The sequence below is a fragment of the Carassius carassius genome, chromosome 28 (assembly GCF_963082965.1).
Source record: "Carassius carassius chromosome 28, fCarCar2.1, whole genome shotgun sequence".
In the NCBI taxonomy this organism is placed as follows: domain Eukaryota; kingdom Metazoa; phylum Chordata; class Actinopteri; order Cypriniformes; family Cyprinidae; genus Carassius; species Carassius carassius.
In genome coordinates, this window is record NC_081782.1 from 16,491,580 (window position 1) to 16,518,530 (window position 26,951).

The 26,951-nt window shown below is 37.7% G+C and overlaps 1 protein-coding gene across 2 annotated transcripts; it reads right to left on the reverse strand.

The window, feature by feature from the left end:
• Positions 1-1,470: 1,470 nt before the first annotated feature.
• On the reverse strand, positions 1,471-26,654 carry LOC132108093 (NF-kappa-B inhibitor zeta-like). 2 transcript variants are annotated; one of them, XM_059514636.1, is made up of 10 exons: positions 26,342-26,653; positions 22,742-22,863; positions 22,640-22,664; positions 22,512-22,558; positions 21,794-22,395; positions 21,041-21,146; positions 20,805-20,951; positions 20,652-20,712; positions 4,291-4,454; positions 1,471-3,982 (listed from the first exon to the last, which is right to left on the reverse strand). In XM_059514636.1, exons 1-10 carry the CDS (start codon positions 26,526-26,528, stop codon positions 3,962-3,964), a joined length of 1,482 nt encoding a protein of 493 aa, XP_059370619.1. In that variant the 5' UTR covers positions 26,529-26,653; the 3' UTR covers positions 1,471-3,961. The 2 variants fall into 2 exon arrangements, with proteins under 2 accessions (XP_059370619.1, XP_059370620.1); XM_059514637.1 differs by lacking the exon at positions 22,640-22,664 and having other exon boundaries at positions 22,512-22,577; positions 26,342-26,654.
• Positions 26,655-26,951: the final 297 nt, after the last annotated feature.

Sequence of the window (26,951 nt, forward strand, 5' to 3'; positions counted from 1 at the left end):
TAAGCTGTGTGTGATGTGACTTCTGAAGAAACAGAGCTGGGAAATGCAGAGCGGAGAAGGATGTGCGTGAGAAGCTGAGAGGCGTTAACTTGTGGCCCTCAGGGCAAAGGGCATTTCACTCAGCACTCTCTTTACCTTCCAGCTTATCATGCTTGAAGGAACATAATAAAAACAGTCTGACAGCACTGGCATCGCTTCAAAGAGTATGTGTTCGCAGGATGGGTAAAGTACATGCGCATTTAGACACACCCCACACATCTTTCAATAGAAGGCTGCTATTGCCTAAAGTAAAAGTGATTCTTATCTATGGGTGGTGGAATTTGGCAAGGGACCGATTTCACTCTTAAAAAGAAAGGTTCTTTACTGGCATCTACGGTTCCATGAAGAATTTTGACATCCATGGAACCGTTCCATTGCACAAAAGGTAAAATGGAAACAGTAACATAAAAAAAAACTTAAAAAAAAAAGATTTTCTAGATTGTTATAAATGTTCACACAAACCCAAAACGGTTCTGTGGCATCAATACAAAACTTCATTTTTAAAACTGAGCTCCAAAAATGACAACTCATTGTTTACTCTCCTTCGTGTCTTTACACATCTGAAGAATTTTATTTCTACCGTGGAACACAAACTGAGAAATTTTGAAGAAAGGGCTGGTTGCTTGATGAAAAGATTAGATAGTTAGATGCAGTATATAAACAATAACTAAAAATATCACTGCTTTTAAGCATCAAATAGGGCACAAAAGCATAATTAACATACAGTGCATGCATCTTTAAAGTGGTCTATATCAGTGGCTCTCAACTTTTTACATCTCTCTTATTTGATAAAGTTCAGTTTGTGGATCTCTTTTCTAACTAGTTAATGAATCAGGGGAGTTAAATAAGGTAGACATACAAAATGTGCAGAGCGTTGGATCCAGTGGGACTGGAGTTGACAAACACTGGTCTATATATTTCAATTGAAGTCACACATCAGCTTTGTAGGAGTAACAGAGAAAAAGTCATTAATCTCTGAAATGCTTCCCCTCCAGCTGTGTCCGGATCAATAAGTCAGTGAGTCACTTGAGAAGCCGGATCAGTCATCTCTCATGAACTTTGCAGGAACTTGCTAAGTAGAGCGAGGGCGGATGTCAAGATTTTCAGCGTGTAATGTTTTAATACCAGTCTTAAAGCTATTGTACGACTTCTGAAGACTTGAAACAGCACTCAAGTCATATGAATAACTGTTATGGCTATTGTTTTGTCATTCTGGTCGCCCTGCAGCCTCTTTTTATTGCTATTCTACAAAAAAGCAGATGGGGATTCTGTGAAATATAGCTTTACGTTCCACAAAAGAAAAGAACACAGGTTTAGAATTACATGAAAGGTGTGCATATAAAAGATTTTTCATTTTTGAAACGTTAAGATTATAGAAATTATTATTACATACTTGCCTACACAGAGTACATACAACACAAACAGCAACAGTAGAATGTAACCACTTTATTATTTTCCCGACAGCATGTATATATGTAACAGAAACTGTGTCTATATCCATAGAAAGACTCCCTTTTCTCTCTCAACAGAGCAAGCAGATAATTACACTGGTATCTCATCTGTACAAACCTGCCCCATAATGCCTCTGGCACAGAGCTGCGCAAGAGATGACTGATAGGAATCCAAAAACTCATAATTTAAGTTTATGAGAACTCCTCTTCCCAGAGTAATGCAAGAATAACTCCCAATACCAATAATACAAAAATCTCTTTTGTATACGCAAACGTGACGTGACCAGAGTTATGTGATCACAAATCTTTGACATTTAATGACCAAATACTTAATCTGCAATATTCTACATACTGTTTATTTTCACACATTATGAATTGGCAAGAAAAAAAAAGCATTCTCATTTTTGTCCAGTAACTTAATACACATATTAATTAAAAACTAAAGAAAATAAGACAGTTTTAATTATCATGAGGATGCTCAATTCAAACTCACATACACCCATTACCTGATATGAGTATTTATAATTGAAATCCATTTAGACAGACGACCACAAATGTCTTAATTCATACCCACTCCCCTATGTCTATTTTGATACCATATATGTTAATACATATTTAAAAAAAACTTAACCATAAAACTAAACTAAAACATACTACGTAAGAGGTCTTACAATAAAATATAAATGAAGCCCTAGATATATCATATACATACAGCACCCCCATTATATTTGGTATACAAGAGATACATTTCACCCTCGCTGTCCCCGTGTAACTTTAACAGCGTTACATGGCCGATGATTTAATAATGTAAAACAGAAAAGGAGAACAATTACAAAACATGAATTCTAAGATATATTAAAGAATATTACCTTTACCTATAATAAAAATATGCTAAATACCATGTTGTTGGAAACCCCTTACAGTCCCTGATACACAGAACAAATAGGTTTCATTGTGTCAGAGTTAGACACTATTAAAAAGAGCTTTAATCAGGATCACACTCATGGCTCTGTATTATTTGTATAAGTGGATTCTCATTATTACCAATCACAGCCAGTGTTAAGAAGCTTTTTTTCTTTCTTACATAAGCACAAAAGTTAATGAGAATATTTTTAGCATCTCACCTCAAACACTAACTTGCAGTATACTTTCTAAATCAAATCATCAGAAAACAAAGTTCTTCTTTGTTTTCATACCACTCTAGCAAATAAGATATCGATATAGACATTTGGAGTCAATTCGATTTTTTTTTGTTTTTGAAAGAAGCCTCTTATTCACACAATGACTGCTAATATTTAATTTATTTAATTAAAATAAAACAAAAAAACTAATTTAAAAAAATACTGTGAAATACTATTAAAATTTAAAATTACAATTTTCTACCTTTTTTTCTATTTTAAAAAAGTAAATTATTCCTGTGAATACAAAACTGAATTTACAGCTTTTTCAGCAATCGTCAGTGTCACATGAACCCTCTGAAATCATTCCAATAAATAATTGCTTATTATCATCATCAACAGTTTTTGCTCTTTAATATTTTTGTGGAAACCTTTATACTGTTTTTTGAGATTCTTTAATAAATATAAAGTTCAAAAGAAGCTTTTGGTTGACAGAGAAATATATTTTTTAACATTCCCAATTGCCTTTACTGTCACTTGTGATCAGTTTAATGCATCCTTTCTAAATTGATCTAATAATTTCTTTAAAAAAAAAATAGAAATATAAATCTTACTGACCCCAAATGTTTCGATTTGAGAATAAGAATACACTTGCAACTTTGCAAAAAGGAAAATAACCAATATTTATATATTTTGCTGTAAGTGTTATTAGGAAACATATTATTGTATATTATTGTAAGTATATTATTGTGCGAAGGCAAAATACAACAACTGCTTTTTTTGTCAAAATCTTGTCTTCTAAAATTCAGAATCAGAAAAAAAATAAAATAATCAATCAATAAGAACAAAAAATAATTCAGTTCCACTTTTGACACAGTTACTGCATTTTGCCTTTGTACACCAATATACATAAGCATTACCGTCTCCTCAGTATCAAAACTATTTGCTCTTGGAGAAAATAGGAATGGTGGCATTTGACTCGTAGGTCTTACCACACTTTTATTCCTTTTTAAACATTTTGCTACTCAAATGTAACTAACAGTGGAAGTTTCACAGAAACCAGCTAATGGGCAACCATTGTGTTTTTGCTCCCCACTTTTCACCTGAACATGGAACAAAATCTACAGTTGCATAATACATAGCTTTACCTTGACTTGAAGACTATCCTCATCCTCCTTTAAGTAATGTGTGTGCGTGTTTATATATATATATATATATGAAAAGGAGTACATATATGTAGATTTTGTCTTCAATGGCAAGTAAAAGCTTGTATTCACTCAAAAACATTTACCGTCAGTTAACAGCACTGCCTGGCTTGACAGAGAAAACAACTCTTGCTAGAAGCAGCTGCTCCTAAATCATGTTGTTTCTGGCCTGAAAATAGAAAAAAAATTCAATAATCACGTTTAGAATTGCTGTCATTAACAAAATGAGTTATGTACCAGGTTAAAACTATCTGTTTAACACCATTTCTAACAAGATTATCTGCAGAACATCAAGATTAAACACACCTAACACCTTAATTTAATTTGCCTGAAAGGTTGCTTGTTTACACAGATTCAAATCAATAGCTCTTTTCATCACACTGAAGCAACCCTGATCTTATATGGAAAAAAAAGAGAGAAAAAATCCTACTCTAGTGAATCATGTTGGCCAGCTGCATGTTTGTCTCTCATTCTCACCGGAGCGTGTAAATAACACTCCATTTGAAGGAGACACTCTAGCGTTTCCATCATCTGCTCCTTGCGAAGGGTGTGCAGTCTGACCCGTCCTGCAGACTCGCACAGCTCCAGTTCACGCACTGTGTGGTTAAGAGATACTGCCGCACACTGCAGCGCACTGAGCCCTGCAAAGCAAATACCATGAATCCATGTTCTTTACACATGGTAGAAATGCGCTTTTGATTAGTCATTGCTTTCATCAAAAACAAGCTGAATGTGAAAGCACATGGATTAAGCCAGGGTCTAAAATTAGCACAGTTTGACTGCTAACTTTACCAAGAACTACAACTTACTGCATAGTTTAAATGGCAAGATGCAGTTAGTTTTCAAGTCTTGTAATAAAGTGGTCATATATAAAGTAAATTAAATATATATACACATAACTCACTGTGCCATTTCTTTATTTATGCTACCAAAAAAAAAACCCATCTCAAATTAACATGATTATTCATACATGACTATGTATGAAGTGCATAGACTTACATAGTCATAGAGACAAGAAATGTATATGTGTGTGAAATGTGAAGTGACATTCAGCCAAGTATGGTGACCCATACTCAGAATTTGTGCTCTGCATTTAACCCAACCTAAATGCACACACACAGAGCAGTGAACACACACACACACTGTGAGCACACACCCGGAGCAGTGGGCAGCCATTTATGCTGCGGCGCCCGGGGAGCAGTTGGGGGTTCGATGCCTTGCTCAAGGGCACCTAAGTCGTGGTATTGAAGGTGGAGAGAGCACTGTACATGCACTCCCCCCACCCACAATTCCTGCCGGCCCGGGACTCGAACTCACAACCTTTGAATTGGGAGTCCGCCTCTCTAACCATTAGGCCACGACTTCCCATATGTGCTGGGCAACGATTACTTTTCATCGCATTTAATCACAATGATTTGCATTGTTATGCACAAAACTCAAAATATATTCAAAAGTAGTGATGAGCTCTTTTTTCCCCATTTAAAGTAGGCCTACTGCTATATGAACAAAAGTGTAATAACATTTGGTTTGCAAACACCTTAAACAAATAAGGTGCTTTTTACAGCAGTGTTCCTTTTTCATAGTAGCAGTTAAAATATTTATAATTAAAAATAAATATAAAACAAGCTGTTTGTCACTGCCAGGACATTAAAGTTTTTATAGAAAGTATTTTATAGTTTGTTATAGGAAAAAAAAAAAAAAAAAAGTTATGCTCAAGAGTCCAGAGCCTCGATCATAACATTATAACAGGCACCGTCCTATTAGAGACCTGCACACGGGACCCATCGCAGCAGAGTGCAGCGTGGGACAACACTTTATGTGTGGGTAGAGACTTGTATGTGTGGGATGGGGGAGAATAATTAGGGTGTTCACGTGCTATTGGAAACTTCCTATTTCCAACTTATAAAGTCATCGTTATGAGCTCGTTGCATTCTTTTCTGTTAAAAATAACAGTGGACAGTGGTTTGTGAATGTTGATGCGAAGCCTAAATAATTTGATTGAGAGCATCCCCTCCTGAGACCCATTATTTATTTCTATTCAGAGCCAGTGAGCAAAGGATTTTCATAATAATAAAAAAACTGCGTTAACACACAATAATTGTCGGCATTAATCAATGAATATGTTAACGCGATAACTTTCCCAGCCCTTATATATATATATATATATATATATAGTGCTATTCTTGGGTGTGTGTGTGTGTGTGCGCGCGCGTTTGTATACACACAATTTATTATTGATAGTGTTAATTAACATTTACCAATACATAATTAAATTGTATCTGTGAATATAATTTAATAGACCTGAGCTAACAATTAACAGTTGTAAATGTATTGATGAATAAATAAGATGCAAGATGAATAAATACTTTAAGAAACGCATTGCTTAAGTTGGCTTGAAAAAGCCAACTTTCTGAAATCCCGTTTAAACTTCTTTCTTCTTCTTCTGAGACCAAATTTTTAAATTTATCTTCTAGACTTTTAAAGGTACAACCACCAAACTCAGTTTTCTTTCAAACTCAGACTTTCATTGAGGGGATGAAAACTTATACAATAAGACTTATAATGTATTTAAGCTGTCTATTGCTATAGAGTGGGGGGAAATATGACGTCACTTTGTAGGTGGATCAGCAGTTAGCATGACACTGGTTGCCTCGACAAAAAGCCTATTGAATTTTTTCCCATAGGCTTTTGGATTAACGCAAAAAAAATAAACTCTGTGAAGCCTAAATAAAAGGACCAGAACTTAAAAGCTAAGCTTAGGCTATAAACGAACTACAGCACCACGGTCACTCGCCTTCAACCTCACCACCACGCTTCCCACAACTGTTCCAAACTTATTTTTAACAAATTCGGTGAAAAGGATTTACTCTGTATGTGAATTTTAATCCACCCTACATGAACCTTTTCATATAAACTGGAATAAATACAAAACTAGAGCCAAACTAAAAGTGAAATGAGACATTAATAATAAATAGTGTAGTGAATAAATAAAATAAATCATAACTAAAAGGACATATGAAAGCATGTATTTCTGTACATTTCGAAATAAGGTACATTAAGTGTCAATAAATCGTTGATTAATATGAATATTTTAATTAGAAACGTGTCTCCATGTTTCATTCATTAAAATTCTAGTGCATTGAATTATTAAATAACAGCAGACTGAGTGAGTTGTTGAATGTGGTAAGATTAAACTTAAAGTACCACATTCAAAGACACCACATTCATCTTTGTTAGGGTAACACAAAATGTTATTTTATCACGAATCTAGGAAATCCTCATATGCTTTCTAACAGCTCCATGTGGAAGTAAACATATACATTTATTTTGGCTTTAAGCGCATAGTTAAAGTTTCACTTTCACTGTGACTAAGCTAATAAATTGTCATGTTTACATTTAATAATCGTAATACTGTATGAGTTTACCTTACGAATCCAGTGTCTGAATCAGTAGGAAAGCGATAAAACAAGCTTCCCTTTCGAAAGGGAATTTCATGTTGTGTCCTCTAGAGGGCGCTAGGGGAAGTATGACCGGTGTCTGAAGCATGAATGAAAAACGACAATGAACTTGACATTGGCAGGTGGCAGCCTATAATGTAAACAAAGCGACAGTGGGCATAAAAGAGCACCTGCAGAACACGCCATCCTCTTCTTTGTCTTCAAGCCTTGTGTACGGAAGCACATGCATTTGACTCTCTCTCTCGAGAGAAGGATGCGCTCACTGTTTGCATTCCCGGAACTACTAGAGCAGAGGTCTGTACTCTAGTTTTTGTCAACGTTTGCACGAATGCGTTCGCCTCTTGGGGGAGTTAAACGCACAGTATGGAATTTTTGGCCACCAGGGGTCATCAATCAAAATAATAACATGACGTACTTTGATGACGTCGGGAAAGAGCGTGGGCTCATGGGAGTTGTTGTTCATTGGAACACGCGTTCTGTCGCTCCCCACAATCCTCACTCATTTTAACGGAGGCCGGCGACACACTGGATGCGTGGCGCAAGCGTCTCAGCTGCGTGGCGTGTCAGTTTTTAATTTGGCTCCGATGTTAATAGGTTAGAGCTTGCAGACTGCCTGTGTGAGCCGCGCGGAAAACGTGTGCTTGCTAGAAATAGAACCGACGCCTATTTTTCACGCGACACGCACGCGTGTTGGAAGCGTTTCCAGGCAAAATATAATAGGAAAATATGTTTATATGTAATTTTGTACACAAATACATATTAATTCATGACATTTTGATGTTTGAAGTCTATAGGTTGACATAAATTCAGATATAAATGTAATTTAAAAAATAAATAAATAATTAACAAACATCGTCTATTTTGCCGTCAATACTGTTGACGGTGTCCTTTATCAGTAGGCTTTATATTTATGTTCAACATGAAGTATAGATATTGTTGTCATGAAGACAAGAGCCTTGTCTGTCAGCGGTCTCCCTTCACCTACAGCAGCAGCAGCCTAGTATTTTGACAATCACGTCTTTTCGAACGGAGAGATATATGAATTATCAGACCCCTATCAAATCAATATTCCATCTAGCTAGTAGTAATATATGTATAAAACACAATATATGTTAAAAAAAGCTACTTTATCCAGCTAGATATAGAACACATGTAGATTTACATTATACTCTACATGAGAGCTAGTCCGTCTGCGTTTTACACAAGACATCATCGTTTCACAAAATATACGGATAGATACAGTTAGCTGAATGGGTGCATATCTGTTTATTAGAATGCAAACATCTCTCTGTAGTTTCAGCTTGTCATGAAGCTCTCTCTATCTTGGAAATGCAACTCCAATATTTACCCGTGTCTTGTTTGTTCTCTTGTCCCAAAACTTTCTCAGGTCATTTATTTCACCCGTACGTTTGCGCTTCACAGAACGTGCAGGCAAAGCATAATCATGATCCATAACTAAGTTATTGATTTAAGTATAAATACGAATATAAACAATATAAATATAAAATATAATAGTCTCGATCAAGACTAGCTACTACTTTTTCTCCTTCGTCTCGTCTTTGCTTCTGTTCACCTTTGTATTTGGCGGTTCCGCAGGAAGTTAGATAAACTAGAGGGGTCAAAGTTTATATGACGCCATAGACGGGCGACAAAACGGAAATAAAGAAACGTGCCGTGTCTTCTAATTAAACTATAATTTTCTCCGGATTGTAAAGTTTGTGGAAACTGTCGGGATAATGTAAGTACACAACTAAAAAATATATATAACATAGATATAGTTATATCTGCTATTTTTAAAGCAGAAAAATTACATATTGTGCCTTTAAAGAAGCTTAATGCGATACATTCGCTGCGGTTTCTGTTCTTGCCTGATTCTTGAGGAAATTTAGTGTTTGAACAGAGTGTGTTCAGCTCTCGAAGGAAATATAGTTACGCTGCGAGATATGATTGCATTGAGAATGCCTATATGCCTGCTTCTCTTTGAGAATTTAGGGCCTCTCATCCGGGTCTCGCGGCTGCCAAAGCAGTTAATAAGGCAAATCATGGGGATTGTAGGTGGGGCATGGAAGGAATCTGACAAGGAGTGCTTTCTCTTTTGGAATTCTTTTTTGTTTCTATTTATTTTGCAGAATAGGAACTGTGTATAATGTGGGATATCCATATTACTGGTGAAGGAGTATGGAAGTAAAATAATGACTTATGTCTTTGAAACAAAAAAGCATGCTGAATAGCACTATCTGAAAAAATAATGCATTGAATTAACAGTACTTGCATTTTTAATGCCTTTTATTTCCAGGGCTTGCATCTTTATGTCCTGAAATTTAATATAGTTGTTCGTTTAAGTTGTGAATATTTAAATAAAAAATATTTCACACACTTTTTCATAATTAAAATCAATAATTCATATTCACGTTTCAGAATTCACTTCCAAAATATTAAATCGTTTAAAAAATACGATATATAATATTCGACAGGCAAATTTCGGTCCATTTTATTTCACTTTCCAAATTCGCTTCCACAAATTCAGTGGTTAAAATTCGGCAGATAATTCGCCCTTTCACATCCAGGAGCTGCAGGAATAGCAGTAGAGCACAGAGGCATGATCTCCAACTGCTGTCAGTCGCTCACCAGCAGGTGGTGCAAGCGGCTTCTGATGAAGACCAAAGCAACAGGTGGATTAAGTAATACAGTTACAAAAACTGATCTGCAGAAATTAAGCAAGCGCTAGGTAGAAGTTTTGATTATCGGGGCATGTGGAAAAGCTGATTCTGCGTATGTTTATTTCAACCTCTTTGCTGTTACCAAGTAAGCAGCATTCAAAGGAGATTATAATGGTGTTTTACCCAACGCTGAATTACAGAACTAACATTACATCTAAGGAAGACACATATTGCTTTCGGTTGTTTAGTTTGCCTAACTTTGTGTCATGGCTTTTGCGTGCTGAGCTGTAATACTGGGGATCCCCTCACGTCACACTCCAGGATTCCCCAATGACGAGTAATGCTTCTCAGTCAAATAATACTGTGATATAAGACCTCAGATCTCAGAATACATTTTATTGATGATTATGCAAACTATATAGACAGTTAAGCAGATGTAAAATATGAACGAACGCTCAAGGTTTCACGCGATTTCCCTCAGAAATCTGTTAAAGAAAAGAAAACGCATTACGTGGCTCAGCGCACTAACAGTGACAGCGATTAAAAGACAAAACTCACATCTTACTGATGATGCAAACTATATACAGACAGATGAGGATATGAACGCAAGTTACGGAACAAGAAAAAGTTCATGTTATATATATAAAATTTATTTAATTTATTTAAAAAAGAATTAATGAATGAATAAGGGGCCATTCACATATCGCGCCTAATAACGCGTGGAAAAGGCTATGCGCGCCACTTTCTCCTTTTTTCCAAAGCGCTCGGGCAGAAGCTCCGAAAAAAAAAAAAATCGGTTTCAGTAGCTCTGATACTAAATTTATTTCAAAATGGCAATCCATATACAGCTATGATCAGCAGTTCCTTCATCTTGGCTGAGCTTTCAACGTTTACGGGAAAGGATGAAGCTGAATGTTTAGTTCTTGTCACATGACCTGGGGTGCACTTGTGGCATTCTGAAAGTTGAGATGTTTTTAACTCGATGCAGTGCGGACGCGCCTGGAAAAAATGGGACCGCGTCGCACCGCGTGCGCATCGCGACCGCGTCGCTTCCATTATGAGCGCGCATACCGCGTGCCTACATTGGAAATAACGAAATTGAGCATGCAAAAGACGCGATATGTGAACGGCCCCTAAAAACTGCGGTCTTCTACAGTACTTCAGATATGCCGTGGAGAATCACAGAAAGTGACCGAATTCAGTCTGCCCTAGACCCTCGGCACAAACATCTCAGGTTTCTCGATGAAAACATGAGAGAAGTAAGAAAAAAACACTTTTTTTTTTACATTATCAGAACATTTTCCTTGATGCGAGTGGTGCGGATGCAGCCGCCACGATGAAGAAGATGCAATGCCCACTCGTTGGAAAAGGCTGAGCCAGTTCTCCAGCGATGATTACAGAGAGTCCAGCCGAGACGAGTGGGAGCAGTTCTTGCTGGAGCCATGTATTCCACCAAATGAGGATCCCATTCAGTGGTGAAACGAAAACACGAAGCGCTTCACAAAACATATTCGCTTAGCACACTGTTATTGTGAGTCCCGACAACGTCTGTGCCATCAGAGCGCGTTTTCTCCGCGGCAGGCCTTATTGTTAACAGACTAAGGAGCCGACTTTCCCCCGATCATGTTTTCATGCCCATATTTCTTAACAAGAACATGTAAAACAATAGAAAAAAGCAAAAAAGATTTGCTGACAGTTTAAAAGTTGTGTACAATATAATTGCTGCAGGCTGCTTTACCCATACTTTTATTTGTTTGCACGCATTGTTAAAGGTTTTCAGCTACAAAACACGATGTGTAATGTTCAAGCTTATTGTGTGTAAGCTTGTTCAAAATGACGAAAACAAATGTTGCTGAAAAATAACGTCTGACTCATTAAACTTAATTTAAATAAACGAATATTCGAATATTCTTTTTTTGTGAGCTCAAATATTCGAATGTGATATTTGTGGAAAACGCCCATCCCTAGTAAGTCAGTCTTGTATCTAGCAATGTACTACAACTGTTGGAAAAATGAAAACCCTTTCCAGGGATCTTTAATATGTAAATAATTGTATACTGTAAATGTATGGAGGGAGGTATTGGCAAAATCTCACCTGTAGAAAATCACTATGAGAAATACAAGATTAAGAATGACTGTTATTTAAAATTTTAATTAAAACACATTGGACCTTTTAACCCAGTCAGTGGAATTGTCAGACGGTCCCTTGGGTGCGGTAGCACGTCAATAATTTCTTCAGTTTAAATTTTCAGAATATACCTAGATTGTTTTTAACTCATTTTTTTTTTATGTTAACATAAATTGGTTGCATATTGTTAAAACTAATCATGGTATTGATATCTTTGTGTGACTGTCGACTTTATAGATCAGCGGTAATGGAAATCAATTATAAAGAAAATGCAGCGCATTGGATTCTTTTTGACCCCATTTGCTTGCCTGTATATAGTTTGCATAATCATCAATAAAATGTATTCTGAGATCTGAGGTCTTATATCACAGCAGGCCCAGTTCTACGGGGGTGCTTGAGGGTGCTAAGCACCCTCAAATAAAAGTGAAAGCACCCTCAGATGAAAAATTATTAATAGCACACATAAACGAGATTTTGCCGAAAATAAAACACAGACGGATTTCACACTCTTGCCTATAATAGGATAGCCTACACAAAATAAATAAATTAATAAAATTAAACAAATATATATATATTTAATAAATTATTTCGTTATGCTTTCATGTTTAATGCATTGTAGTTGTCCTTTCGTGATCGGGTTAGGTTAGGCAAAAGGTGAAGCTGTCTCTTTAATTGCCCACTTTGCTTGCTTGCGTGCTTCCCGCTCAGAAAACGTAAAAACATTCAAAATACCTCAGCTGATAAACATCATGTCGACAAGACGCGCTGTGTTCTGTGACCTTTTTTTTCCACTGCCCAGGGACAAGCATGTGAAGAGTCAGTGGCTACAGTTCATATTTACTAACACAGAAGTTTAGCCCGAACCTCGCGTCATTTTAATGACGTTTCTCCAACATAATGTTCTCCAACATAAATGCTTTCAAGTCTGAATTCGCAAGCCGTTTGAAGGAAGGTTACAGTACTGAATATATTTGGATTAGCTTCTTCCTCCTCCTCCGAATCACAACCTGTAAGTATTATTATTAATAATTGTAGCATGCTCAATAAGTATTTTGTGTAACGTTATGCTTGTTGTGTAACGTTAAGATAGCGCAGCTTCTTGGTCTTTTGCTGTCAATTGTTTTGAACTGCTTGTCGTTGTTATTGGAGTTGTCAAAGAATATAGCAGTAATACCTTGGTGTAATAACGTTACTGCAGCAGTGCTTTATCAATATGTTTATGCATAACGCTAACAATGAATGACTGATTGGGTGTTGATGTGTTGTCATATTGTACAGACCCGGCAGTCAGCGCTAGTGCATTATGGGTAATTGTTTGTTGGGAGTTGATTTATGCGTTATTACAGCAATATGGTTGGGGTTTGTATTAGTAAAGTTACGTGTGTTTATGTTCAAGTTAGGTTGGATGTTCTTGGTACATTTTCTGCCTTGTTATGTAAAAATGTGTCTCTCACCATCATGGAGAGAGACGTGTGTAAGGCAGTGACTTTTGGCCATTCTAGGAGTGTTCAATTGAAGTTGAAGCCTGTTACAACAAGGGTATCACCACAGTGTAGGTAGGCTATGTGTGGCATGTTTTAATGTTTTGTAAAGTGAAGATTGCTGCTTGTTTACATGCTATTCTATAATTTACTGCCTGTTTGTATATTGTTTAACATAACACCAATTACAGTAGTATTGTTGTATACAACATCCCCAATTTTGAGATACTATGTTTCAGACTGATGACTGAGCTATTTCCTACGATTATGTAAGCAGCACCCTCACTATATTCAGAAGCACCCTCAGTGATTTGGTTCTGGAACCGGGCCTGTATCACAGTATTATTTGACTGAGAAGCATTACTCGTCATTGGGGAATCCTGGAGTGTGACGTGAGGGGATCCCCAGTATTACAGCTCAGCACGCAAAAGCCATGACACAAAGTTACGGAAACTAAACAACCGAAAGCAATATGTGTCTTCCTTAGATGTAATATTAGTTCTGTAATTCAGCGTTGGGTAAAACACCATTATAATCTCCTTTGAATGCTGCTTACTTGGTAACAGCAAAGAGGTTGAAATAAACATACGCAGAATCAGCTTTTCCACATGCCCCGATAATCAAAACTTCTACCTAGCGCTTGCTTAATTTCTGCAGATCAGTTTTTGTAACTGTATTACTTAATCCACCTGTTGCTTTGGTCTTCATCAAAAGCCGCTTGCACCACCTGCTGGTGAGCGACTGACAGCAGTTGGAGATCATGCCTCTGTGCTCTACTGCTATTCCTGCAGCTCCCGGATGTGAAAGGGCGAATTATCTGCCGAATTTTAACCACTGAATTTGTGGAAGCGAATTTGGAAAGTGAAATAAAATGGACCGAAATTTGCCTGTCGAATATTATACATCGTATTTTTTAACCGATTTAATATTTTGGAAGTGAATTCTGGAACGTGAATATGAATTATTGATTTTTTTAATTATGAAAAGGTGTGTGAAATATTTTCAATTGAAATATTCACAGCTTAAGTGAACAACTATATAAAATTTCAGGACCTAACAATGCAAGCCCTGGAAATTCAAGGCATTAAAATGCAAGTACTGTTAATGCAATGCATTATTTTTCAGTTAGTGCTATTCAGCATGCTTTTTTGTTTCAAAGACATAAGTCATTATTTTACTTCCATAAAGGAGGCTCCTGACTTGGTGTAATAGCAAGTTTTTTTTAGTTGTTAGGCTCTTGTTTGAGCCTCCTTATCCTCTCAGCCCAGGTACATGTATTTAGGTTAGCATGGTTTCTGCTATGCTGAGCACTTTTTTGATTTGCAGTTATTTCAGGTTGGGATGTTCTCTGTGAGCCTCACTGATCAGCTGTTCTTGAGCCTGGTAGCTCCCCCGTCCCTTTGAGGGTCCCTATGCTGAGACCACATTTCCTAGTGCTCTCTCAACAGAGCTCTGTGGCTGTTTGGTTGTTAAGCTCTTGTGGGCCTTCTTGATAAGTCGCTCTTCAGGTCGAGCTTTTGAGTACTCCTCTCACCTGAGGGGCCTTCATACCGATTATGACACTTAGGAGCATGGTGAGTACTCTTAGCTTAGTACTCTAACTTTTGAGTCGTTATGCAGTGTACTCCACTCCCCAGAGCTCTGCTTAGACAGTACTATTTTTATGTAGGCTCTATCGTGAGCCTCACTAACTGTGTCTAGAGTGTAGTCAGGTCTCCTCTCATTTTAGAGTCATTATGCTGAGACCTCCACTCTTAAGAGCTCCTCAACTAGGGTTAGGTGTTGTTCGGCTTCCTCTCGTTTAAGAGAGTCATCCTGCCTCACTGACTGCCTCTGGCGTTGAGTGTGGCTAGGTCTCCTCATTTTAGGGAGCCTTTATGCTGAGACTTCCACTCGAGCTCCCCTACCAGGATTGAGCATTGTTAGGTTTCCTCTCATTTTAGAGAGTCATCCTGCTGAAGCCTTCACTCCTCAGAGCCTCGCTTTGAGTGTAGCTAGGTCTCCTCTCACTCTCAGGAGTTGTCATGCTGAGACCTCCACGCTTAAGAGCTCCCCTACCAGGGTTGAGCATTGTTAGGTCTCCTCTCGTTTTAGAGAGTCATCCTGCTGAAGCCTCCGCTCCCTAGAGCTCTGCTTAGGCAGTAATACGAGTCATAGGTCCTTTCTATTTGAGCCTCACTAACTGCCTTTGCTGCTTAACTAGGTCTTCTCTCGGTTTAGAGTTATGCTGAGGCATCCACTCTTAAGAGCTCCTAAACTAGGACTGAGTAGATTTCCTCTCATTTAAGGGAGTCATTCTGCTGAAGCCTCCGCTTTCCAGAGCACAGCTTAGTCAGTACTATTTGTATGTAGGCTCCTTTTTGTGAGCCTCGCTAACTGTCTCTAGTACTGAGTGCTGTTAGGATTCGTCTCTCTTATGAGAGTCATCCTGCTGAAGCCTCCACTCACAGTAAAATGAGTTTGAAGGCTCTTTCTTTCAAGCCTCACTAACTGCTTCTAGAGTTTAGCGTGTAGCTAGGTCTCCTCTAGCTTAGGGAGTCGTTATGCTGAGACCTCCACTCTTCGATTTCCATACTCTGGTGGGTGAGTTAGTCTATGACGATTAGAGCCTGCCAGTAAAGCCTAGCGTTTCACGGATGCTGTTCCTTGAGTCTTGATTTGGGGAAACAGCTACCTGGGCACTCATCCCTCAGCATGGTAGTGCTGGAATTTCATTCCCTTAGCGCCGTCTAAAGGACGGTGTGTGGAGTTCCCTTTCGAAAAGGAATTTAACCAAAATCCCATTCAAAAAACCCATTCTCTCTGGGACGATGGAACCAGAAGTGCTAAAATGTAAACTCACTTCCAGGTTTTTGCCAACAAAGTGACATCATAGTTCCACCACTCTATAGAAAAGCTTAAAAACTCTCTAGTGAAAAAAACTCTTAAAACCAGCCTTAGCTGATTGACTGCTTTGGCTGTTCTCCCAAGCTGATTTGTAAGTGATTTGGAACACTTTTTTTAGCAGGCCAGGCTGGTCTTAGCCGGGTTTATTTATTTTTTTACACTGAATCAACTGGTTTTAGCTGAATAAGAATGGAAATATGCTAACAACATGCTACTAACTTGCCAATCATGCTAGAAAAATGTTAACAATATGCTAGAACAGGGGTTTTCAAACTGGGGTCCGCGGACCCCAGGTGGGCCGCAAGTGAGCGCTAGGGGGTCCGCGAAAAACTTGGCAGAAAAAAAAAAATGACAGCCCGTTCTCATCCCAAGGCGTCAGTATATGACGCCCTAGCCTAGGATGAGAATGCGTTGCAAATGATTTAGGCTACGAGATATTTTTTTTCCAATCCTAAAATTATTAATTATTAATGACCAAATCTATATATAGTTTTATGATTTATATAAGTGGATACTTAATTGTAACGTGTTTATCCCAAAATCCTTTGCGCTCTTTAACGTTTTGCATACAGTTGAATGGACGGAGCAATTAGCGGCTGTAAGTGCAGTACAGATGATGGAAAGATTTTTAAAGAATCCCGCTCCCGCAAGCAGTTCATGCAAATCTGACTTGGCGAATGCAAAGGCAAAAACCAGAAAATATGACAAATCTTACATTGCGTTTGGTTTTACCTGCATGTTAAAGCAGGGAGTCGATAGACCCCAGTGTGTTCTTTGTCAAGAGATTCTCTCAAACGAATGCATGAAACCATCCAAGCTCAAGCGCCATCCACAGCAGAAACATCCCAATGAGGCAGAAAAATCGACTGACTATTTCAAACATCAGGAGCTGTGTTTGGCCCGGCAGGCTAGTATTTTTCGGCAGCAAGCATCAGTCCCTGAGAGGTGTTTAAAAGCGTCATATTTGGCATCACTCCACATCGCGCGTGCAAAGAAGCCGCACACAGTTGGCGAAGCATTATTATTACCAGCTACCAAAGACATCGTCAAAGAGTTATTTGGAGAGGAAGCGGCACGAAAGGTAGATTGTGTGCCTTTGTCAGACAACACAGTAAGCAGACGCATAGGTGAGATGGCCGATGATATTTCATCACAACTTTTAGAACAGCTGCAAGTCAGTGAATACTTTTCACTTCAGTTGGACGAAAGTACTGATATAGCGAATCAAGCACAGCTAATGGTCTACGTACGTTTTCTCGGTAAGGACAAATTTATTGAGGAACTTCTCTTCTGTAAACCCCTTGAAGGCAGAACCACAGGTCAGGACATATTTAATATGATGGATCAGTTCATGACGGACAATTCAATAGACTGGTCTCGGTGTATTGGAGTGTGTACCGACGGTGCTGCCGCTATGACCGGTAAGCACAGCGGCGTCGTGACTCTGATAAAAGAGAAAGCCCCCAACGCCGTTGCCACACACTGCATGCTTCACCGTGAGGCTCTTGTGGCCAAGCGCATTGAAGATGACTTACATCAAGTGTTGAAGGATGTAATAAAGACTGTGAACTATGTAAAATCACGCCCATTGAAACACAGACTCTTCCGTTTACTCTGCAAAGAAATGGGTGCAGATTACGAGGGTTTGCTGCTCCACTCAGAGGTGCGCTGGCTTTCCCGCGGCGCCGTGTTAAGTCGCGTGTACGCGCTGCGCAAAGAGCTGAGAGAGTTTCTCTCTGATGAAAACCTAGAACTTGCCAAATGTTTTGAAGATGACACTTGGATACTGAAGTTGTCATACATGGCAGATTGTTTCCAGCATCTCAGTGTCCTCAATCAGAGCATGCAAGGACACAATGTTCACATACTGAATGCACAAGACAAGGTGCGTGCATTCATGCAAAAATTATCCCTGTGGGAAAGCAAACTGCAAGAAGGAGTAACAGAAATGTTTCCTCTCTACAACCAGGAGCGCATCTCCTCCACTGCAGACAATATCACACCCATAATTCAGTCTCACCTGTCACATCTTCAGGGCTATTTTAAACAGTATTTCCCTGATTTGAACAACAACCACCTTGACTTTGTAAGGGACCCATTTGCACCAGGGGTTGGCACTTATCTGGATCTGGCAGCCAAGGAGCAACTGATTGACTTGTCAAATGATGGCGGGAGAAAAACAAGGTTCCCATCTCTTCCTCTATCAGAGTTTTGGATGTCTGTGAGAGAGGACTACCCTATGTTGTCAGAGAAGGCAGTAAAATGTCTTTTACCTTTTGCCACAACTTATTTGTGTGAAGCTGGATTTTCAGCACTGAAAGTACTTCAGTCGAAGCACAGAGCCCGTCTGGAGGTTGAAAGCGACATGCGTCTGGCTCTAACTAAAATGAAGCCACGTTATGACAAACTATGTAGAAGCCACCAAGCTCATCCGTCCCATTAGGAGTTTTGAATCAGTGAATGATTCAAACTGGTTTGATTGTGTTTGTAATGCAAATGCTGTTCTTCAGGTTTAACTTGTCACATTATAATGCTGTGAAAGAAGGTTCCTTTTTCACTTAATAAAAATATAGCAGCAATTTAGCAGTGCCTTAATTAGAAAAGGTACCCAGTTCAATGTAAATATTTTGCAGTTTTCCAAAAAGACAGGGAAAAAAAACTACAGAAACTACAAATATTACAAATGTCCAGGTTTAACTTTTCATCTACCAGTGCCTTATTTAGAAAAGCTATCTTGTTCAGTTAATGTAAAAATTTTTTTTTTTTTTTTTTTTTTTTTTTTAATGAAATATAAAATAATTGTGAGAATCATTTTTGGCTATAGTGAGTAGCCAAACTAATAAAATAAATAGTTTTTAAAACAATACCATTTTGCATGCCTGTGAAATACGAATTATAATGTCTTTACGTTATACAGAATTTTAGTTTACAGATTTATACTTGAAATACATAAGTGCCTTTAAACTTTAGGCAAAGGGGTCCCCTGCAAGGAATCATCATATTTGGGGGTCCCTGAGATTAAAAAGTTTGAAAACCCCTGTGCTAGAAACATGCTATTAACATGTTAATTGTGCTAGAGATGTGCAAGTAACTTGTTAATCATGTTAAAAAAGGTTAACACCTACGATATTAACATGCTAATAATGCTAGAAACATGATAGCAATGTGTTAAACATGCTAGAAACATACTAGCGACATGTTAGTAACATGCTAATCATGCTAGTAACATTCCATGCCAATCATGCTAGCAACATGTTAGTTACTTGCTAGTCATGTTAAAAAAGGTTAACACGTTAACAACTTGTTAAACATCATGCTAATAACATGCTAATCATGGTAGAATCATGCTAGGAATGTGTTATTAACTTGCTAATCATGTTAACAATGTGCTAGTATATTGTTAATCATGCTAACAACATGCTGGTAGCTTGCTAATAGTGCTAACACCAATGCTAGTAACATGTTAATCATGCAACATGTTAGTACCTTTTTAATTATGATAACAACATGATAATCAAGCTACAAAACATGTTAGTAACTTGCTAATCATGCTAGTAGCATGGTAACCATGTTATAAACATGCAAATCATGCTAGAAACATGCTACTAACATGTTAATTGTGCTAGCAACATGTTAATCATGCTAAAAACATTTTATACCTATCTGTTTTTCTGATTATACCTATATTTTTTCTGACTGTATCGACTTGAAACCATTCAAACTTTAATCTTTTAAACTAATTTTAAACTACATCAAACTGAATATTTTTAGACTGCAAGCTTTTCAAACTTTTTCAAGCCAACTTAAAGTTTGTCTAAACTGAATTCATTAATGTTAACTAATGGAACCTTTAAAAGGGTTACCAAACTATTTATAACTGGTACATATTTTTAAATGTTTAAACAAAATTTATACTCTGCTATCAAACGTTCAACTACTAGCTCGAATATTTAATTATTAAACCACATCACTTTATGTCTCTCCTTTGTAATGCAAATTCTAATTGCAAAACATGTTCAAATGAGTCACCTCTTTCACAACAGGTTAATCAAATAAGAAGTTTGTGGCTAGTACTGCTGGATTCTTCACCAGTGTAGGCAGCAGGAATGCAGCCACAGCCTTACTGCAGTAAAACTCAAAAGATTTGGAAAATGCCAACTTGAACAATATAAAAACAACTCAGCTGATTGTTATAGAAATCAGCCTAGCAATAAACATGTTTTACCGTTTGCATCTCTTTCCTCCAAATTAATATATATGCCATTTCTCATCAAACTTTTCAGGACCTGTCAAAAAAGATATTTAAAATATGAGTGAATTTGTAGAAGTAGAAACAGGCTATGTATGTTAATACTCCAGCACCAAATAAAGATTTTACCTCCAAGACTCGAATATATCCATTCTCTGCACTGAGATGAAGACATGTTTTCCCATATCGATCCTTCACATTGATATTTGCACCAAGTGACACCAAATCAGCCACCATGAAGTGTTGATTCTTTTGTGCAGCAAGATGAAGGGGAGTCTGGGAAGAGAAACAGGCCCATGCAACATTTATGTGTGTTTGTCGAGTGACTGACACTCAGAGAATATTCATGTATGATTGTTTGTCACCTTTCCCTCTGAATCTTTGATATCCAGTTTCTTCAGAGCTGCCATCCTTCTGGCAATCACGTACACAAGAGATCTCTTTCCCTCCTCAACAACTTGGTGTAAAAGACTGTGGAGAGAGAATGAAAGCAGTCACTTTTCACTGCATGATCAGTTCACTTTGCAATGTCATAGTATCGCTAATTGTAAACAGCTGCGTTCGATGGGTGGAGTACTACAGGTCTATTCCACTTTTATTAAGTTTGAAAACACAGTCAATTCAACCGGTGTAGTCTTTCAGGATGTTTGTCAGGTCTGTGCATGCAGCCTTTACCAACAATTGTTCGAGTCATTTAATGCAAGAAGTTTTGTTTGAAAACCCTTTGTGACATCTTTGTTGGAACTGATATGTTTCAGATTTCAGCTGGGTTCCCATTAATTTATTTTAGTCTGCTCTGCTTGAGAACTTAATAATGGGGTTTGTCATAAAGTTGGAAGTGGAAAACTAATGCAGCTGCTTATTGAGCGCGACAGCAACAATGGGAGACCCACTTTCGTTCTTTCTGTATTTCATAAAAGTTTCAAATGATAAAGGTGGCACTGCAAAAAGTACCCTTGCAATTCTTGGTACTTGAAGATTATTTTCAGAAAATGTGTGCATTTTCTTCATTTTTATAAATTACAGCCGCCTTTGAAAGATTAGTCATTAGGATCTGCATGAAGAAACCATTTGCAACGGCTTCAGTGAATTCTTGAAGTACAGAAAAATTATCTTACATCCTTCCGTTTTTGTCTACAGCAAGAAGCTCTTGGTCCGATATCTCTTTCAGCAGAGTCTCCTCTCTTTCCAGTTGAGTCCAAAAGAAGGTCACACTGCTCCACTCCTCCTGCTGAGAGTATGGCCATAGTGGATAGTTCATCTTTTGAGAAGAAACCTCCCAGACATCTGGGTTGGGACTGGCGTTTAATGAGTCTTGTGGAGAGGGTACCTGGTATTCGCATGAATTGGCAGGAGAGCAGCTCATTCCATATAGATCATCATACCTGTACTTATCTGACTCATAACTACTAGAGTCTTCCTGATTCCCGAAGAAGACATCGGCACCCTGGCTGTAAGTTGGGGATGGGTAGAGGCTGGACACAGAATGAAAAGGGGAGGTTGAGGAGGGTACAGAGTAGCTTGGAGACAGAGGCATCTCATTCTCCTGGCCATATGTGTTCATGACACCTTGTGGAGATGCATCTTCAACCCAGAACTTAGAGTATGAACCTGAAGGGCTTTTATTTGGCGATCTGTTTAACTGACAAGTCTTGAGATCCTCTTCCAGCACTTCTACTATAATTGCAAGCTCATCAAGGCTTTTTGTTTGATGTTTCTTCTGTAACAGACATAAGAAATGCATCACAGCCTGTCTTTGTAATATCAACAAAGTTGCCAAACAAGAAGCAAGTTTTGCAATGGCAAAAAAAGAAAAGAAAAAATAACACCACTCACCAGAAAACGTCTCTGGTTTCCACCGGTGTTAACTCTTTTCTTCTCCCCTTTGGACCAAACACAGTGCTAATTAGAAACACAGTGAAGTTAAAATGATTATGCTGACATTTTATATTTCTTAACCTCACCTTTAGAAGCTTTTGAACATTTTCCCTATAAAAAGACAGGATCAGAACATAAAGAGCATGCCTCAGTATGACTGTAAAAGACTATAAGACAAAGAATCATACCTGCAGATCTTTCGGGTCAATACCCTTGGCTATCTGTATATTTCTGAGCATGTCCCGCACTGGCATTCTCACTCGGACTCCAACATACTTCTTTTCAGAAGTAGACATGTGTTTTTTTGGTCCTAAAGGAACACAGGCTTATTAGTTATGCAGCAGGTTAACTAATAAACTGCATCCTTCAATATAACACAATGCAAATACAAACCTTTTAATGTTTTCCAAGTAATATAGCAATATGATAAATCTTAAGGTTGGAATACAATATTTTTGTTCCAATTTTTCATCAATTTAATGTACTTAAGTTGACAAACAGTCTGCAGATTTGAGTCGACATTTCATAGAAAATCATACGGTGTATGATAGTCAAAGACTGATTTTTCAGATTATGATTCCATCCAGTCAGAGCTATTTAAACATGTTTGAAATTTTGAGACCATTTTAGAACATATTGTTTTCATTTGTCAAAGCACATGTTTCTGCTTGAGTTTGTATGGAAGCATATGGGTAGCGATATTCAATTTGGGATGTAATATGCAAAATGACAATGCAATATGTAAAATGGCAATTTACATTTACATTTTCCAATAAATTTGTGCAACGTTTGGTGCAAAATGAAAATGAAAATTAAATTACATAATTTTCATTTGCCATTTCATACACCAGTTTTAATATGTAAAATGAATACTAATTTTAATGCTTTATAAGTTGCAAAATTAAAATTAAAATGTATTACAGAAATTAGTAGATATGTATAACATGTTCAAGCAAAAACTGTGGCAAAATTATCATTTAAATGCTATTTTTCTTAAATGCATTAACACTCACAGTCAAGACACTTGACACACTTGACACACTGCGTGAACAAGGCGGGGCTTGCAGAAGGTCAGAGACTGTAATCTCAAGAGGAGGATTCAAGTGAGAGAACATGGACAAGACCGTTGGTCCGTGTACGTTTTGATAATTTCAGTTTATGGCTTCAATATTTCATTCGCACTTGTGGGCGGAGCTGAAACACTGCTTTCATCTGATTGGTCGCTCACTGTTAATTAGCATAATATTTGAATCTGATGATGCTGGCCACATAATTCGTGCTGCTGCGACTTGCAAGAGACCCCGTTAAATTATTTCTCGGTTATAGTATTGTATAAATATTGTCCCACTGATAAAAACAATGCAAATAGTTCTGTCTCCTTGGATAACAGTGAAGTGGAAATAAATATAGTTAAATTTATTAAATAAAATTAAATAGGATTTTTTGGAAAGGTAAGTCTGGCCAGTTATACAGCAACACGAGTCAGACGAGTCTGAAGATCGGAGCTGAATTTGGTGAAACATTAAAGTTCTAGTCTGTGTCAATTACTCTCATAATAATAATAATAATAATAATGTTACCCGTATTTTTCGGTATAAGTTGCATCAGTTCAAAAATACATCATGACGAGGAAAAAAATATATATAAGTCGCATTTATTCAGAACCAAGAGAAAACATTACCGTCTACAGTCGCGAGAGGGCGCTCTGGGGTAGGCTACAGGAGCACTGAGCAGCATAGAGCTAATTTTACTATTTTTATTTCAGAAATGTAACAATATTAATTTTTACAATTATTTATTAATGTCACACACACATACCTAGTTCCTTATGACTTAAAAGATGAGAGTGGTAAATGTTACAGACATGGAACTGTTCAGTCTATTATTGATTTTTATTTCCACTTCACTTTTTTCCAAAGAGACAGAACTATTTGCACTGTATTTATCAGTGGGACAATATTCATACAATACTACAACCTAGAAATAATTTGCAGGTCTCAGCAGCACGAATTATGTGCCCAGCTACATCGGATTCAAATATTATGCTAATTAACAGTGAGCGGTGGTTTCAGACATTAAAGTGTCACACTCGCACTGACTCTTATTCTGCCTGAAAGAATGAAAAGACCGAGTTGAAGATGGAGCGATTCGACCAATCAGATGAAAGCAGCGTTTCAGCTCCGCCCACCAGTGTGAATGAAATATTAAAGCCATAAACTGAAATGATCAAAACGTACACGGACCAACGGTCTTGTCCATGTTCTCTCACTTGAATCCTCTTCTTGAGATTTGAGTCTCAGACCTTCTGCAACCCCCTCCTTGTTCACGCAGTGTTTAACATGGCGCGAGGGGGCGGAGATGTGATCGGCTCAGAATTCATTCTCAATGTGCACATTGAATTTTTCTACATTCATTGCTGGACACTGAATGAAAATGCAATCGTAAGTGTCTTGACTGTGAGTGTTAATGCATTTAAGAGAAATAGCATTTAAATGATAATTTTGCCACAGTTTTTGCTTGAACATGTTATACATATCTAATCATTTCTGGATACATTTTCATTTTAATTTTGAAACTTATAAAGTGTTAAAATTAGTTTTCATTTTACATATTAAAAACTGGTGTATGAAATTGTAAATGAAAATTATGTAATTTCATTTTCATTTTGCACCAAACGTTGCACAAATGTATTGGAAAATGTAAATGTAAATACAGAAATGCATTGTCATTTTGCATATTACATTCCAAATTGAATATTGCTACCCATACGCTTCCATAAGTTTGTTGCTACTGGAACAAATTTAAAGTCTAGTAGTGTATGATCCTCAGTCGTTTAGTGTGTGATGGCCAGTTTTTTTTCCTCTGGGACTACTACAAAGTTGTTAAATGTATGAGGCTGCGTATTTTAGATCTGTTCTGTCTTTAAACATTTTGTAGTGTATTGACATGAGATTGAACGGCATGCAAACACCAATATATGCAAACTACATACACACACACACATTATATATATATATATATATATATATATATATATATATATATATATATATATATATATATATATATATACACACACATACATACATACATAGGCTATATACACACACATACTGTACACACACACATATATATATATACACATACATACATACATACAGTACAGACCAAAAGTTTGGACACACCTTCTCATTCAAAGAGTTTTCTTTATTTTCATGACTATGAAAATTGTAGAGTCACACTGAAGGCATCAAAGGCTATTTGACCAAGAAGGAGAGTGATGGGGTGCTGCACCAGATGACCTGGCCTCCACAGTCACCGGACCTGAACCCAATCGAGATGGTTTAGGGGTGAGCTGGACCGCAGACAGAAGGCAAAAGGGCCAACAAGTGCTAAGCATCTCTCGGGGAACTCCTCGGGGACTGTTGGAAGACCATTTCAGGTGACTACCTCTTGAAGCTCATCAAGAAAATGCCAAGAGTGTGCAAAGCATTAATCAAAGCAAAAGGTGGCTACTTTGAAGAACCTAGAATTTGACATATTTTCAGTTGTTTCACAATTTTTTGGTATGTATATAATTCCATATATTATTCCACATGTGTTAATTCATAGTTTTGATGCCTTCAGTGTGAATCTACAATTAGATTAAATCAGATTATCATATCAAACCAGCTAAAACCAACGCATCAGCTCAGGCTTGTTTTAACCGTTTCCCCCAAGTAACCTATAGGGATATCTGAGCGATTAATCTTCTCCTGGACAGTGTTTTGGAGATAGTTTGTACCCACCTGTTTGACTGCTGTAATTGTCTTTATTTCCCCCTGAAGTTTTCTGGCTCGGTACCGGTGGATTCGGTCCATTTGCGTTTGAAGGAGGTTCTGCTGGCAGCGGTGACCCGTTGTACGAATAGTCGCGCTGTTCGGAGTGTTTAGGTGGATTATCGCGCCCTGTGGCCTTTACCTGACTGCTCACCATCCTGATGCCCGGTTATAAAGCTGAATATAAGGTGCCACGCGTTCGAAATGTTATGATAACAAACGCACAATGGTCGAGTAATGGGCTGCTAACCTGCTAGTCCTCATTCAACAGGTGTGTCATGTCAGTGGCGGTTTGTTTTCATTACCTGATTTGAGGAGGCGGGACCAGTGTTGCCAGATTGTAAATGTCCAAGTATCGTACCAGAAGTTCAAAATGATCGTATTTGGAAGAAAATTATCGTACACGAGTCAAAAGAGTTATCTATTCTAAACCAACTACATTTTAACACGGCCTGCAAATTACCAATAAGCGATAAGCCGTATGGTTGGAAGCAGTACAACAAAATACTATCCCATTATTTTCAGTGACTGTCTGCGTCGCGGCGCATATTAAAACATATTAAAATGATTTTAACATTTG